At 58.7% G+C, this 15967-nt stretch overlaps 1 protein-coding gene across 1 annotated transcript in view; it reads right to left on the bottom strand.

Annotated features, from left to right (window-relative positions):
• Positions 1–15967, bottom strand: part of UBE3C (ubiquitin protein ligase E3C) — a 72801-nt gene that overhangs the window by 23650 nt on the left and 33184 nt on the right. The window contains exons 12-17 of the mRNA XM_054574785.1: positions 12152–12309; positions 11801–12033; positions 4312–4416; positions 2434–2521; positions 2218–2315; positions 1199–1331 (exon numbers count right to left, since the gene is read on the bottom strand). Coding sequence (XP_054430760.1) covers positions 1199–1331; positions 2218–2315; positions 2434–2521; positions 4312–4416; positions 11801–12033; positions 12152–12309 — 815 coding nt within the window. The remainder of the gene's footprint in view (positions 1–1198; positions 1332–2217; positions 2316–2433; positions 2522–4311; positions 4417–11800; positions 12034–12151; positions 12310–15967) is intronic.

Below are 15967 nucleotides of genomic sequence, written 5' to 3'. Positions count from 1 at the left end.
GGGGAGCCGGTTCCGCGGTTCTGAGCCTGCTGTAGCACTTGCCTCGTTCGGGGGGTCTTTGAGACGTCTGTTTCGTGGTGTCTTTATGCGTTTCCCGTTTTCCCCTTTCTCGGTAGTAACTCTGTTCCAGCGTACCCTGTGCCCTCCGTTCCACTCGCCTCCTCTCCTGGTGTCTCGTTTGCAGCGCCTTTGGGGACGTGCGAGGGGCTGTTTTCCCGCGTCCCCGTCGGCAGCCCCACCTTCACGTGTGGGGGCCTGGGCCCGCCCCCGGTGGCAGGCTCCTCGGCCCCCTTGGTGGGGAGCAAGGCAGAGGCGGCCCGCGCGTGCCCACGAGGACTACGGCGTTGCTCTCGCCCAGTCCCCCTCCCCCTCCCCCGCAGGACACAGCAAGGGAAGGCCTGCCCTGAAAGCGGGACACTCAGAAGCGCAGGCGGGGGGCGCAGGGGCTCTTGGGCCAGCCCCCCGCCCCAGCCACTGCTGCCCACGACGGAGGCGGGCGCCAGGAGCTCACTGTAGCGCCACCCTGACCCCACGCCAGTCCGAGGAAATGAGGTCCCCCAGCCCCCACACGGGCACGGCCGAGGCCACGAGACCCGCCCTGCGACCCGCGTCCCTCACGGACGTAATGTCGATTTCACGCAGCGCCGCAGGCTTTGCGTCCTGAAGTCGGGAAGACCGCTATGCCGGCCACAGGCCGACCTCTAGCCCCGGGCGTGAACGCTGCCCCATGACCCAGCGCACCGCCGGGCTCAGGGCGCGGCCCAGCGGCGGCAGCCACGAGCCCCCTTCGTCCACCGCGCTGCCGTCTCCCTGCGAAGGCGCCCGGCGGCGGGCGCCTCAGCGCCTCCTGGGCAGCGATGACCCGCGGCATCGGTGTCGGAACGTGGTCACCGAGGACGCGCGGGCCGGCAGGGGCAATCTCAGGCCAGGGCCGGGGGAGCGGGGCGGGGCTTCTCGCCCTGAAAGCGCCCAGTATGGGAAAAGCTTGGGCTGCGATAATGTGTGAATTGTAGGAGCCTTGTTAGGTGATGCACACGCCCCACGTCTGACTGACGCTGCTGTTTCAGAGAGTCATTACGGAGCAGATGATGGGCACTCGTTTTTTAACGATCGCCTTTTCTAAAACAATTGCCCAGCCTCCCCGCCCCATCCCCGCCCCACCCCCGCCCCGTGCCCACGTGCAGGGAGTGGCAGGTACCGTTTTCTGGGGAGAGCTTGTCATACGCATCTTCATATATGTAATTTCTCCTTATTGTGACGTTGATTCCATCCAGAAACGGACCATCTCCTTGAACTTCCTGCTTGTCGGCATAAATGAGCCTTTGAAAGATCTGAAAAACAGGGGCGGGGAGGGTACGTGGCCCGACAGACTCCCGGGTACAGACGCAAGCACCCCGGAGAGACACTGCCCAGCAAACCTTACCTTCTGCGTCTCCACGAGTGGTAACGTCCATTTAAAGGTCAGGGTATCAGATACTGACTTCTACCCCTTACTTATAAATGTGTAGTATTTCTACATTTGTAATGCTCCTTTTCCCCGTTTTACAACAAATTAAAAAAATTCCAACCCACAGTATACGTTTTGTACTTTCTTCTGTGAATCCTTTATAAAACCTCAGGGGGTGGAGGGAAAAGCAGCCGCGCACAGCTGCGCACACACAGCAACAGGAGCCAGGATGTCTCCTGGGCTCAAGTTCCAGCAGCCGCAGCCGCCGCCGCCGCAGCCCCAGCAGAGGGAGCTCAGCGCGCGCTCCCCTGCGGAGGGGGCAGGCGAGGAAACCGGCGACCTGGGTGCACACACGCAAACGCTTTAAATTACACGTGGAAACAAGAGATGTAAACAGAGTTCTGTGCAGGAGTCAAAAACCACCACGTGACAAATTAAGATACCGGTCCATTTTTTTTATAAAGTAGCTTTTTAAGTAAAGTGTAACATATATCTTTAATACAATGTACAGAAGCACATTTTTTCAAAAAATTGCACTTCCAAAAAAAGACAGAACTTGCTGGACCAAAAGCACCTTACGGCTCCCACGATGGAAAACGACAGCGTGAGAGGCGTTTAGCGACTGCGACGGGAGGGAAGGGTTTCCGGTTCACGCGCAGGCGCCGGGTCGGAGCGCGCCCCGCGGCGCCGCCGGTAACCGCCGCAGCCCGGCGACGCGAACCCCGCGCCCCGCGGCTCCCCCGGGGCCCCCCACGGGCCCGCGGCCCTACCTTCACGCGCTCCTCGAAGGGCACCACGAAGGGCAGCTCCGTCAGCACGGCCAGCTGCCGCTCCTCGGACACGGACAGCGGCGGCGGCTCCGCGCCCACTGCAACGCAGAGCGCACAGCCGGCGTGAGGCGCGGCCCCGCCCCCGGGGGGGGGGCTCGAGGCGGCCCCCGGCGCCCCGCACACCCCACGCGCGCCCCGGCCGCCGCGCGAGCTCACCGTCCAGGGTGGACTGCAGGGGGCCGATCCGCCCCATCCGCCGGAACCTCCACACGTGTCTGGCAGCCGGCACGTACAGCTGGGTGACCTGCGGACCAGCACCCCGCTCAGTGCGCCCCCGGGCCGGCCCCGCTCGCCTGCGCTCCCGCCCCCAGGGCTGAGACGGCGCGTCTGTCTGGGCGAGCGGGCCCTCTCCGGGCGACCTGTCCTGCGCGCGCCCGCCCTGTGGCTGGTCTAGCCCGAGGGAGCCTCTGCTGTCCCACGTGCCGAGGTGCGGCGTTGGGACGGGGTGGCTGTCATGAGGAAGAGGGCTCCACAAAGCAAACGTGTCACACTTAAAAAGCGCAGTTTCTTACCAAATATTCACTTTCTCGCTATTTTCTAAAAATGGGTTTGTTTGCCTCCTGCAGTCTCCCCCTGCGACGGCAGTCCCCCGACCCCGAGGCGCTCCCGCCGGCCCGGCCCACCTCCGCCCCGCGGCTGTGATGCGGCTGCAGAGGCTCCAGGCCCGGGACCCCGCCACCCAGGGACCCCGCCAGCTGGGCCCTCGAGGGGTGCGGCCCCTCCGTTCCTTGCACGCTGTGGTCACCCAGGGTTCGTCCCAGCCCCGTGAGAAACTGGCCAAGAGCGCCAGGTGTGGGCAGTGGCCGCAGGCCAGCGGTGAGGTCGAGAACCTGCGCCAGCCCGGGGCCACCGATGCCACGGGACACGTGTGCAGCCGGCGAGCAGCAGGGACCTGTGCCCGGGCCCAGCGCCCGCCTTGCGGGCCTCGTGCCCGCAGCCCCGCAGCCCCGGTGTGGACGGCCCTCGCGGCTGCCTGGCCCGTCACCTTCACGGAGCCCGCAGTAGGGTCGGTCCGGCTGACCGGCCAAGGGGGCGTCGACGTCAAGCAGGACCTCGCGTCCCCCGCGACCGGGTCGGCCCAGGCCGCGCTCACACAGGGAGGCAGGCTGAGCGCCGAGCGCGTTTTCCAGACCACATTCAACATGACGGGTTGGTCCTTGGATCCCGAACTGGCCAGGGGCTCTTCTCCTTGTCGCAGACCAAGCGTGTCTGCCGCACGGCACCCATTCGCCTTTACCCGGCCAGAGCCCCTCAGGAGGCCCCTGGCTCCCTCACGCCGTCCCCAGCGCTGCGCGGCCTGCCAGAGACACCGCGCTCCAGCCTGTCTTGTGTGGGTCCCCCTAGGCCCAGGACCGACCTCCATACCCCCGGCCGCTCCTCTCTGTGGGAACAGGGCTCAGAGGCCCCCCCGGGCCCTGCCGTTGTTTGTGGGCACCGGACCCGTCCTGGTGTCTCCACACAGGAAGGCTTCTGGGACGCCCCAAGCGCTGCCCTCGCTAACGGTTCGGTAACAGCGCTGCACCTCCCGCCCTCCCTTCCCTGCCTCCACCCCAAGGGCGAGAGACGAAGCTGCCCAGCCGTGCCCTTTCCTGCCAAAAATGGAACCATCTGATGCTCTTGTTAACACTATTTCATTTTGAAAAACATACTACTGAATCTATGCTTTAGGTCTAAATATTAGTAATATTCAAATTTGTTCCTTTAGAAAATCAAGGATAAACTTCTTTTCTTTTAAGTACTAAATCTATACTAGTAATACCAATAAAAGCAAAATTTTCTTTAAACCCAACAAAGAATCATCAGGGTTCAATATAATTTGTGGTTAAAAGAGAAAATTAAAATTAATAAACTCAGGGTGTGTGATTCTATCGGGCGACCTAAGAGTTGACATTTGAAAGCCTCCTGTTGCTGTTCAGTTACGTGATGAGTAACACAGTCAACAGTTATAAAGGCCATACCCACCCCCCCGCCCCGAAGGCGAAAGCCGACGACGCACGGTGCCCGGCGGGGCGCGCGGGGGTCCCCCGGGGCCACCTTATCTGCTCGGATGTCCTCCTGCTCCGACAGCCAGTGGTCCGGGGGGCAGAAGCTCCTCCTCGTGTCCCGGGCCTTCAGCATCTTCACCAGGGTGGTGATGACCTGCAGGGGGAGCAGGGCCGCAGCGTTTGTCCCCGCGGGCCCTGGCCCTCGCGCTCCGGCCCGGGCCCGCCCGTGAGCTCACGAGGGTCTCGCTCTGCGACGACCAGAAGGCGCGTGTGGAGCAGCCCGTTACCTGCCAAGAGAGGGCACAGCGGACGGGGACACGCACGGGCTGACCGCCAACCCCCGCAAGGCAGGCCGCAGCGAGGGGCGCTCATTCGCGGTCGCACGCGGAAGGCTCCCCATTTCTCCTTATGTCACAAGAGCAGGTCCTTTCTTTAGAGATTGTATTTATTTATGTTTAGACAGAGGGCAAGGGAGGGAGAAAAAGAGGGAGAGAAACATCCCTGTGTGGTTGCCTCTCGCGCGCCCCCTGCTGGGAACCTGGCCCGCAACCCAGGCCTGCGCCCTGACTGGGAACCGAATTGGCGACCCTTCGGTTCACAGGCCGGCGCTCGGTCCATGGAGCCACCCCAGCCGGGACAAAGAGTAAAAATTTTAAGAAATCATGAAAATTAGCAGGGTTTATTTTCTAAACACATTCCTTTTCTCTGAATTCCTTTTCAGTATTAGAAACTCAACTGCTATACAAATATTTGATAGGATAAAAGCAGTTTATGGAGATAACCATTAAAAATTACATACATTTACTAAAGACTGTGAAAGGTTAAGAAAAACTGGAAAGGTAAGAAATGATTTTTAATAGATCCACAGGGAGCCACTGCGGAGACCAGAGACCGTTCTCTCTCCCCGAATGTGATCGTGTTTTCTGGCCCAGGGAGGCCCCCTAACCAAGGTTCTACCCGAAGAGAAGGCTCAGGTGTACACCCTAGGTGTAAACAGGACCTACGTCGTAAATGCCCACACAAGGCCAGCGCCACAGACTGCGACCCAACTCATTTGAGGGGACGCCAGCCAGCCCCTGGTCCCCAGGAGGCCCAGGCAGCAGGGAGGCCTGAGGGCCCGCGTGCGGAGCGCCCAGCGTCCACGGGCAAACGAGCCAGTGCCGTGCGCAGCGCCTCCGCGGAGAGCAGAGCACTGTGACCGCTCCATGTGTCCTGTCCCCTCGATGTGCTTCACGTTCTGCCACGTCAGATTAAGTCGATGCTCAAAAACTAACAGGATGATTTACAGTGTCCCTCAGCCCCAGTGTGACAGCTCGCGTGGACGACGGCCTGAGAACCACACCCGAGCACCGTCCAGGCTGCAGGTGCCGAACACCAGGCGCTGCTCCGCAGGGTCACCACGCGACCCAGCGCGACACGCGTCACGTCTCCTGCTACGTGTGTGCGCGCGCGTGTGGCTTCGGGCTGATGTTAGGGTGTGTTTCTAAATGGAGATCACTGATATCCAGTTACAGTAATACAACCTGGAAAGCACACGCAGTTCACACTTTGAAAGGCAACTGGAAATCTAAATTCCATAGTAATATGTAGTAATAATTTCTTTTCACCTAAAATCTGGTCAGTAAAATCAACCACCTTAATTCTTGAAAAAAAATCAATACAAAGTATAGGATTCAGCACATAATTTATGGGTACACAGATGTGGTCATTGTTTAATGATAAGTATACATCCAATAAGAAATTTTTATTTGATTTCAGAAGGAGGAACACATAAACGTGAAAAAGGAGAAAACCCAGGAGGCCCAGTCCCGAGGGCAGAACCGGCGGCCGGGACACCGTCTCCCGGACGCACTCCCAGGCGGGCCCCCGCTGCGCTCTGCGGCCCTCGCCGCGGGGAGCAGGACATCAGCCTTGTCCACGGCACAAGGACCCTGAAGGCCAGCGACGCAGTCACAGCGCCCAGCGACCTGGGGATTCAGCTCACGAAGGCGACGACACGCCAACCTGTGAGTCCTAAAGCGTCTCGCGGGGGGGGGGGGGAGGTCGCTGCCGGCAGAAGGCCCACGGGGTCGTGCGGCCCTCAGTTCGCACTCGCTAAGCCTGGTGTGTCCGTGAAGACAACAGTGCTCTCCAGCACGTTTCCATTTTATTTAATAGTCAAAAACAAAGCAAACAAGCCCTGGCCGGGGGGCGGGGACAGGGCGGGAACTCAGTGGGGCGGAGGGTCGTCCTGTGCACCGAACAGCTGCGGGTTTGATCCCCGGTCGGGGGACACACAGGAGGCACCCGGTCGACGCGTCTCTCTCACATAGATGTTTCTCTCCCCCTCTACCTCTAAAGTCAATGAACATACCTTTGTGCGAGGATTTAAAAAAAAAACAAAAAAAACAACACAAGCAGAACCTTTCCAAGACAGGCAGGAGGGGGCAACCTCGGCCGCAGCAAAGGCCACGGCTCTGCGCCCCTCGAGGAACAGACGGCTGATGGCCCGTTGGGGTGCTGTTACAGTCTGCTGCTGTCCTGATTCTTAATTTTTGTTTTTTATTTTTCTAAAGATTTTATTTATTTATTTTTAGAGAGACAGGAAGGGAGGGAGAAAAAGAGGGAGAAACATCCCTGTGTGGTTCCCTCTCGCGCGCCCCTCACTGGGGACCTGGCCCGCAGCCCAGGCCTGTGCCCTGAGCGGGAACCGAACCGGCGGCCCTTTGGTTCGCAGGCTGGCGCTCCATCCCCTGAGCCACCCCAGCCAGGGCATTGACTCTTAATTTTTAAATAAGTCTTCTTGAAACTGAAAAACACAAATCAGCCGCCAAAACAGTGACACCCCTCACACTCTGCCCTCTTTGTCCAGACAGGTGTTGGGGGCAGGGCCCGAGCCCGGCCCACCCCACATGCTCCTCCCGTGGGGGAGCCGCACATGCGTGTCCCAGGAGCACACATGGGCTGAAGCAATCAGACCTACAGATCACAAACGCCAGGTGTTTATAAATTTGATCAATGCAGAAACTGTTTCAGCAGCATCAACGCACGCGCGCCTTAGAAACTGACCTCAATTCCCACAGTGACAAAGAAAGATGACTCTCTCCACTTAAAATTCTATTCTATGACCAGCCAACAGCCTGTCCCAGAAATCGGCTTGAGAGAACCAGCATGGGGCTGGAAACGAGACTGGCCAGCCGTCCAGGGAGCCAGGTCCTACCACTGCAGCCCTGCCAAGCGGATGGAAGGCCGGAGTCGCTGCCAGGACACGTTCACCTTCCTGGTGGGCTCTACCCTGAATCCTTCAACTCTAGGTCGGCGCTGCTCTATACAACAGACGCTGACAGGCTTCCAGCCAAGAAGGGGGCCCAGGCAGACATGCTTTGCCTCCTTGCACAACCATAAGAAGGATCACAAGTAACCTCAAAACAGAAACACCCAGAACTGCCAGAAGACTGAACTATGGAAGTCTGACCACCAAGGCCTTTAAAGATGCCACACGCACCCAGACAGGGCAGAGATGCGGAGCCGGAGCGGAGGGCGCAGCGGCCCGTGGCAGGCAGGGTGGGTGGTCCCACGCTCGTGCGTGGTGGACAGACCCCGGGAGGGCCTCCTGGGGAGCGGGCGCTCCCAGCCCCAGGCCAGACCGCGCAGCCCAGGGCTCCGGCCCTGGGCAGAGGACGCCCTGTAACTTCCGGCTAAGAGGATCAGCGGGGGCCGGCGCAGCGGAAGGGACTGCCGGTCTCTCAGGAGAGCCCACCGAGAGGGCCCGCACGGCCCTAGCACACACACAACCCACCCACTCCGGAAGCACTGCCAGGGCCACGGCCACAAGGGCGCTGGTCACCCATGGAAGTGGGGGGGGGCCCGGAAGCGGGGCAAGGGCTGGACAAGCCTCCAGAGGCCAGGCAGCGGCCCTGCCCGCCCCGAGACACAACGCTGGTAAGGCGGGCAGCACGGTCCTGGCAAATACCCAGGGTTCTGCCCATACAACACAACAGGTGCGCCAGGAGAGAGGTCACAGCAGCTCCACCGGATACACGGAAACACCCACAGGGGCTGCCAAACTGAAGAGACGAAGGAATAGGGCCCACGTGAAAGAACAGAACAAAACCCCAGAAAAAGAGTAAAACGAAACAGAGGGAGCCCACCTGTCAAAGGCAGAGTTCAAAACACTGGTGATCAGGACACTCCAGGAACTCGTGGAGGATGGCAACAGCATAAGGGAAGAAATGAAGGCCACACTAAGTGAAACAACAAAGAAAAATCCAAAAGCAACCAACAGTGAAGGGAAGGAACTGGGGTTCAAGAAATCAGCGATTTGGAACATCAGGAAGAAATACACATTTGACCAGAACAGGATGAAGAAACAAATTCAAAAGAACGAGGGGCCTCTGGGGCATCTCCAAACGTCCCAACATCCGAATCACGGGGGCGCCAGGAGGAGAAGAGGAAGAGCAAGAAACTGAAAACTTACTGGAAAAAAGAATGAAAGAAAACGTCCCTAATTTGGTGAAGAAAATACACAGACACGTCCAGGAAGCACAGAAAGTCCCAAACAAGTGGGACCCAAAGAGGCCCAGGCCAAGACACACCATAGTTAAAATGCCAAAGGTTAAAGATAAAGACAGAATCTTAAAAGCAGCAAGAGAAAAGCAGAGAGTTCCCTCCAAAGGAGCTCCCATAGGATTATCAGCTGATTTCTCAAAAGCAACCCTGAAGGTCAGAAGGGGGCTGGAAAGACTGTTCAAAGTGATGAAAAGCAAGGGCCTGGAACCGAGATCCCTCCACCCAGCAAAGCTACCGTTGAGAACGGAAGGGCAGAGAACGTGCTTCCCATTCAAGGCAAAGTTAAAGGAGTCCATCATCACCAAGCCCTTCCTGCACACAATGTGAAAGGGACTTATCTAAGAAGCAGCCACAGATAAACACCATGAGCAGGAAAATGACTACACACTCCTAACTCTCAACAACTGAACATAAACAAAAACCCAAAACAAACGAAGCAAACAAGCAGAACAGGAACAGAATCACAGAAATGGAGGTCACACGGAGGGTTATCGGTGGGGAGGGGGAAGGAGGAGACTGGGGGGTCGGCGCAGGGACTAAGCAGCATAATTGGTAGGTAATGAACAGCCAGGGGGAGGTTAAGAACAGCGTGGGAAATGGAGACGCCAAAGGACTTACATGCACGACCCCTGGACGTGAAGTAAAGGCGGGGGAGGTGCTGGGGGGAGGGGGATGCAGGGCAGAGGGCGGTCGGGGAGGAAAAGAACGGCAGCTGTGACGGCCTCATCTACAGAACACTCACAAAACGCTGGCCTGCGCTCTGGCTCTCCCCCCCCCCCCCCCCCCCAGGCGCCCTCCTGGCAGCAGGGGAGAGTCACGGCGCTCGCGCGTCTGCGCAGACCAAGCCCTCCCGACGCCGCGGGGATGCAGGCCCCGCGGGGGCCGCCTGTCCTGGGAAGGGGCTGCGTGCGGCCGCGCCCTTCCCACCCGCAGGCGAGGCCCCGCTCAGTGCACAGATGGTGCACGTGATTTTTCCCCAAGGACAGAAATCCTATTTGAAAAACTGTCTTTAAACAATTCTGTTCTTAACTCAGAAGGTCTTGCTAACAACTCAAGTTCTAACCTAAATTATTCCTTTACCAAAAAAGTGAACTCTCATCGTAATTCTCAAAACCCTCAATCTCTACAAAGTGGTAATGAGTCATTTTGAGGAATACGGAACAAATTCATTACACAATTTCCATTTAATGCTTAAGCAAAATAAAACAGGGCCAGGGAGAAATCTATAGCATTATTAGATCCAGAGGTTTCTAGGTCCAAAAGATAAGCCTATGATATGAAAATTATTAAATTCTCAACAGGTGCTATAAAATGATGAAATTATCTGATACTGTACACAGTACCGGTTATCTACATAATGAAAAGCTTTATTAACAAAGATCCCAGAGTTTAATTACTTAGAGAAAAACTCATATGCTACCATAATATGCATATCCAGGGAAGTTTACATAAGAATTACAGGTTTTAAATGCACTGATAGTTTATTTTTAATTTAGAAAAGTTGCAGAATTGTCAATCTTTAAGGAAGGGTACAGCCCTGGCAGGTGTGGCTCAATAGACTGCGCGCTGAAAGGGGCGTGGGGTTCGAGTCCCCTCAGGGCGCAGGCCTGGGCTGCGGGCCAGGCCCCAGCAGGGGGTGCGCAGGGGGCACCCACACAGGGATGTCTCTCCCTCTCTTTCTCTCTCCCTTCCCCTCGCTCTAAAAATAAATAAATAAGTAGTTAAAAAAAAAAAGGAAGGAAGGATATATTAAGGGCTTAACACATAGCCTCCAAAATTTACTTAGGAATCTAGAGATAGGTGATTAAAATAAATTGTGCAAACATATATTACATCAATCTGCACAAATTATAAAGTCAATGATGCATTAGGACTGTGTTCTGTGCAATCAAAACATTATCAGCTGCTCCCGCGGCTCCTGATGCCGCGCTCACCAGCGAGACGCGGCTGCGCTAGCGGGACAGGCCGCCCGGGGCCGCGCGGCCGCCGGAGGAGCGAGCAGCCCTTAATTAGCCTGTCGGGTTAAGTGCGGGCGTTAATGGTCCTTCCCTAAAGTCTCGCTTGACATCTCTCTCCAAACATGGCCAAGGAGAGAGTTCCATTAGCAATATTAATACAAGCTTAGTTGATCATTTTCATTCAATTAACTTCTTTCAATTAAATAGATAGCTTGACAACAGCAGTGATAAAAGACCTGAAGGGACAGCTGACGACTCGCACCGAACATTAGTGCGCGGAGGTCGCCCGTCCTAACTGGACTGTAAATCTAGCGCTCAATTTGGAAAATGCATTTCTTCTGCTCTCAGCCTTTAATGAGCGGGTTTCGCTGACGCGATGTGTTTGCCGCGGAAATTTCATGGCAAGTCAAGCGCCCTTTCCTGTTTCTTCTTCTCTCCCCCGGGCGCCGGCCTCCCCCGGTGGCTCCTGCCCACGCTGCGGCCCTGGCAGCGCCGGCCGCTCTTTCGGCGGGGCTACAGGAGAGGGTCTTTCCAAGTAATTTATGTTCCGCTTTCATTAAATCAATGACCTTATTCCCTCAATGTCTTGTAAGACTACAGAGAGAAAATCTGTAAGAGGTCTTTCAGTGGAAAATAAAAACATAAACATTAAAAATTTTATTTGCGCTTCACCTTGTCACTGAAATACCCAGGGCAACTGATAACAGACGCGTCTAACAAGCAAAAACGGGATTTTCAAAGAAGTCCATGCTGGGGGCATAAAAGGGCGAAGGGAGACACAGGCGGTGACAGAAGGCGGCCCGGCCCTGCGTGGTGAGCGCACGCAGCGCACGGCTCAAGCGTCGCAGGAACGGACACTGGAAACCCGTATAACCTTAGTAAGCAATGTCACCACAAGAAATTGGATTTTTAAAAAAGTTAAAAACCCCATAACTGACATCTAAAATGAAAAAAGAAGAAAAAGAAACAACAGCGAACGTGCAACGACCGCTCTGAGCTGGCCAGCTCTGCGGGAAGGCCCCGCGGCCCCACCTTGAACAGCTGGATCCACCGCTCCCGCTCCGTCTGCACGCACTGCTGCAGCCCGGCGCGTGTGGCCGCCCCGACGCTCTGGAGCGCGGACACGTACTGCTCCCGCACCTCCGGCCTCGCCTCCGGGTAGGCCAGCTTGATGATGCCCAGGCAGGCGTCCCGCAGGCTCCGGGACAGCGCCACCAGCTCCTCCAGGGTGAACGGCATCAGGGAGGACGGCCTGTGCCCGGCCCCTGAAAAACAAGCCGGCCCCGTCACGGCCCCCCCAGGGCTCGTCCGCGCGCGGGGCCCTCGCGCCTACGGACGGGCAAGTCGAGGGGCCCACCACAGAGGGCTCCCCGGAAGCCTCACCTTCTATGGGGTCGCCAAAGAACTCGTTGTCGTGGATGGAAATCAGCGAGTGGCTGAACAAGGAGCTGAACAGGTAGAAGAGCGGAATGATGCGCCCGGAGTCTTCGGGGGACAGGGGCGAGCCCCTGCAGACCACCTGGAGCAGCGGCACCGCAGACCTGGGCGCGGGGGACAGGAGACAGGGCATCAGGCGGACGGGCTCGGGGAACGAGCACTTACGGAGCACGGCATCTGCTCCAAGGGGCGGCGCAGAACACACGAGAAACCGGGGGCAGCCCACCTCTCTTCTCCACCGCCCTGGCCGGTGCGGAGTGTGCCCGGCCCGAGGACGGCCCTCAGAGGACAGGGCGTCCATCCCGCCTGTCGCGGGCGCACACTTTGCTTCCGTGGTGAAACCCCCTCTCTGGTTTGACAGAGGCTGAGTGCTCCGGCCCCGTGAGAAGTTCACCAGCTGCTCCGCATTCAGGAACATTCCAGCAGTGCCCACGGACCCGGGCTGCAGCCGGGGCACCCGGCCTCCGTGCTCCTGGCTCACACCCGGCGCTGCCATTGCGCCTGCCTGTGCAAGGAGCCACGCACCGCCCCGGCGGAGCAGCCTCCAGTGAGGGGGCCCTGAGCGTGCCCCGGGGTCGGCTCGCCTCGCACGAGCCGGTGTGTGTTACACTCCCTTCTCGCGCCTCCAGCCCAGTCCCTTTCTCTCGGGGTTTAATGTGGTCCCGCGTGTTACCGCCTTTTCGCTACCACAGGTTCCCCGCCAGCTCTTTCAGCACTAAGGCCCGTGGGCCCGGCAGCACGTCCAGCCCGTCCCGTGGGCCCCACGAACACCTGTCTCCGCAACCCACGGGCAGGCGCGCGTTAGATGAGGCGCGGCCAGGAGTCAGGACGCTACCAGCCGGCCACCCGCCCTTCAGCGCGAGGACGGGCAGGAGGCAAGGCCTGGCGGGTGGCGAGCTACTCCCCGGGAGCTGGAGGGGCTGGGCTGCAGCCCTGGAGCCTCAGGGTCCCTGTGGAGCCCAGCTCAGGGGGCAGCACCGCCGTCAGCAGGGCTGGGCACAGGGACCCAGATGGGCGCTGCTCCCAGGAGCGGCGCCCCGGCCCTCACCTGCCCCGCACACGCCCCACTCCACATGCGGTCAGAGCGCTGAGCCCGGCACGCACCGACGTCACACACCAGGGGCTGGTCCAAAACAGAGACACACCGAGGATGTTAGAAGGGACAGACAACCATCCCACCTCACGGACAAAGCCAGGGGGCAGGAGGAGGCTGTGCGTGGGCAGGAGGACGGGCGGGCAGGGACGGGGCCAGGACTGCCTCCCAAGCCAGTCCCCGCCACGCCCGCTCGGCCACCCAGCCACGTGACGCCGACACATGGAAGCGAAAATGCCATGTGTTTTGTTGATATTAGTAAAAATAATGGTTTGTATCTTTTAGTTGCTTTGCCACTAAATGCGGAACTACAAAAATAATTGATAAGACGGATGAACAAATGACACTTAAGGGAACGTGGTACAGGCCGAGCCAGCTGGACACAAAGTAAAAGACACCCCCTGAGCCCTGGCGGGGGCGGGGGCTCCGCGGTGGAGTGTGGTGCTGCGCGCACCGAACGGCCGCGGTTCCGTTCCCTCCGGGGCACAGGCCTGGGTGGGGCTCAGTCTCCAGTCGGGGCGCCTGCGAGAGGCAACCGATCCATGTTTCCCTCTCACATCGACGTTTCTCTCCCCCCACTTCCCTCCCTCTAAAGTAAGTAAGCATGTCTTTGGGTGGAAATTTTTTAAAAAATTCCTGAATTAAAAAAAGTGACACACATGCTTTCAGCGGTCACCACAGCCAGGAACCCTTGCCCTCAAAGCCACCGCCGCCGCCGCCACCCCCCGCCCCCGCCCCCGGCCCCAGGAGCCGCCCACACATCGGCCACACATGTGACATTCTCACGCTGGTGCCCCAGAAAAACACGGGCAATCTTCCCGCTCCTCTGTCCTCTGTGACTCCCCGTGAGGCAAGCGCAGAAATGAATCGTTTTCGTTCCAAGGACAGAAGCTGTGACTGGCGAGAGGGGTCAGAGGGCGCCGGTGCCTCCCGGCAGCCGGGACGCGTTTGAAACAGCTCCCGGTTCTCTGCCATGGTTCTCTGCCATGAACACCGGTGCAAACAGCTGCTACAAGCAGGCCGGGCCCACAGGTCCCCGCGGGGCCGGCGCCGGCTTGGACCGCGCTGCAGCGGGAGGCACTGAGCGGCAGCGACGGGGTGGCCAACGAGGGGCGTCAGCGAGGCCTCCGCCCCCCCCCGCGCCGTCCCCCTGGCCCGGCCTGCCCGCGCCCCCTGCGTGAGCGTGGCAGCCCTGCGTGGCCAGGCTCCCACTCCCCCACCCCCACGGGAAGGCCTAGGGATGCGCTCCTGCCTCAGAGGAGTTCCGAGAGCACTTCCCGGGCAGGCCGCTCCGAGTCCCCCCACCACTGGCGACCGCGGGGAAAGCAGTGGGCAACATGCGACGGCAGCCGCCCCGCCGGGCTGAGCCCAGCAAGGCGCCCGGCCGGCCTCGGGCCCGGAGGACCGTGCCGCTGGCCTCTCGAGCAGAGGCCCCCCGGAGGGCGCCCCATGGAAGCAAGGCCCGGCTGGCCTGTGCTCCTGGGCCGTCCCCTGCAGCCCCGCCACCAGGCAGCCCGCAGGCCCCGCCCCGGCCCCCGGCCCCCGCAGGCCCAGGCCGGTGACTCAGAGGCTCCCGCTCACCCAGCTCAGAGGCCCCAGCGGTGCTCCTTTTCCAGCCCGACTCCGTGCTGATCAGAAAAATCGCGCATTTTATCCCAATGGTAAATATAAGATTTAAATATCAGGATTAATACACTCCAAGTTTTCTGAGGGACTTCATTTTAATAAATTAAACAAATAAAAAGAAACTCAAGTTCTCATACTGGCTTTTGAAAAAGTGAGTTTTTGAAAAAGGAGTGTAAGCCCTCCTCTGTCTCTCCCGCACCGGGACCCCCGTCCCCAGCATGGGGCGGTCATCCGGACAAACAGGTGGTGGCCTCCGTTGCCAGGCGGAGACATGCCTGGGCCCGCGGCAACTTCCTGCCCCGAGGAGCCCGCCTTCCACTGTCTCCTGCAAACCGCCACCCGGGAGAGCCCAGGCGGCGGAGGCCTCAGCAGCGGAGAGACACCAAAGGCAAAACGAAGCAACCCTAACGCCTCCCACTTGGCTTGAAAACGAGAAGCACAGGGAGACGTCCGGGTCCCCCTCCCCTTGGCCTCTGTGCCTCGCGCTGACCGCAGGCCAGCCCCCGACGCTGCAGTGGGGCCACCGGGGCCTCCTTTCCTCCCGCAAGATGCAGGGAAAGTAAATGGAAAACAGCATGGAAGGACTGGGCCGGCCAAAAAGCTTTTCCCGTAAAATAAGAGACCTGTTTTTCACGTTCACCAGCAGCTGTGTCGATGTGGACGCTGTGAGTGCACCGCTGTCTTCCAGTGGGGAGGCCAGGGCGCTGCTCAACACCTTCCCGTGCAGAAGGCAGCCCCACAGCAGAGTTATTTGGCCAAAATGGCAACAGGACCAAAAACTTCGCAAACCACTTCTGACACGTTCCACGTCCCCGTACACAGCACAGATCTTTTTTTGTGATTCAGTAGCGTTTTTACCTTTCTTGAAATAATAAGGCATAGTACACCGAAAATGTTACGTATCTTCTTCCATCTTCACTATTAAGATGGCTGCACAAAAAATCACCAATTTTGATTTTTCTCAGTGCACGCGGATACGACAGCTGCGACCGCACGACCGAACGAGATGGCTTAGAGTGCAGTTAGAGCCCCCGAGCCAGCCC

This window comes from Pteronotus mesoamericanus, unplaced genomic scaffold, assembly GCF_021234165.1.
Source record: "Pteronotus mesoamericanus isolate MK-2021 breed Mesoamerican mustached bat unplaced genomic scaffold, CSHL_Meso_final contig_265, whole genome shotgun sequence".
NCBI classification, from domain to species: domain Eukaryota; kingdom Metazoa; phylum Chordata; class Mammalia; order Chiroptera; family Mormoopidae; genus Pteronotus; species Pteronotus mesoamericanus.
Note: the sequence above shows the minus strand (reverse complement) of the source record. Positions and strands in the feature narration are given on the sequence as shown.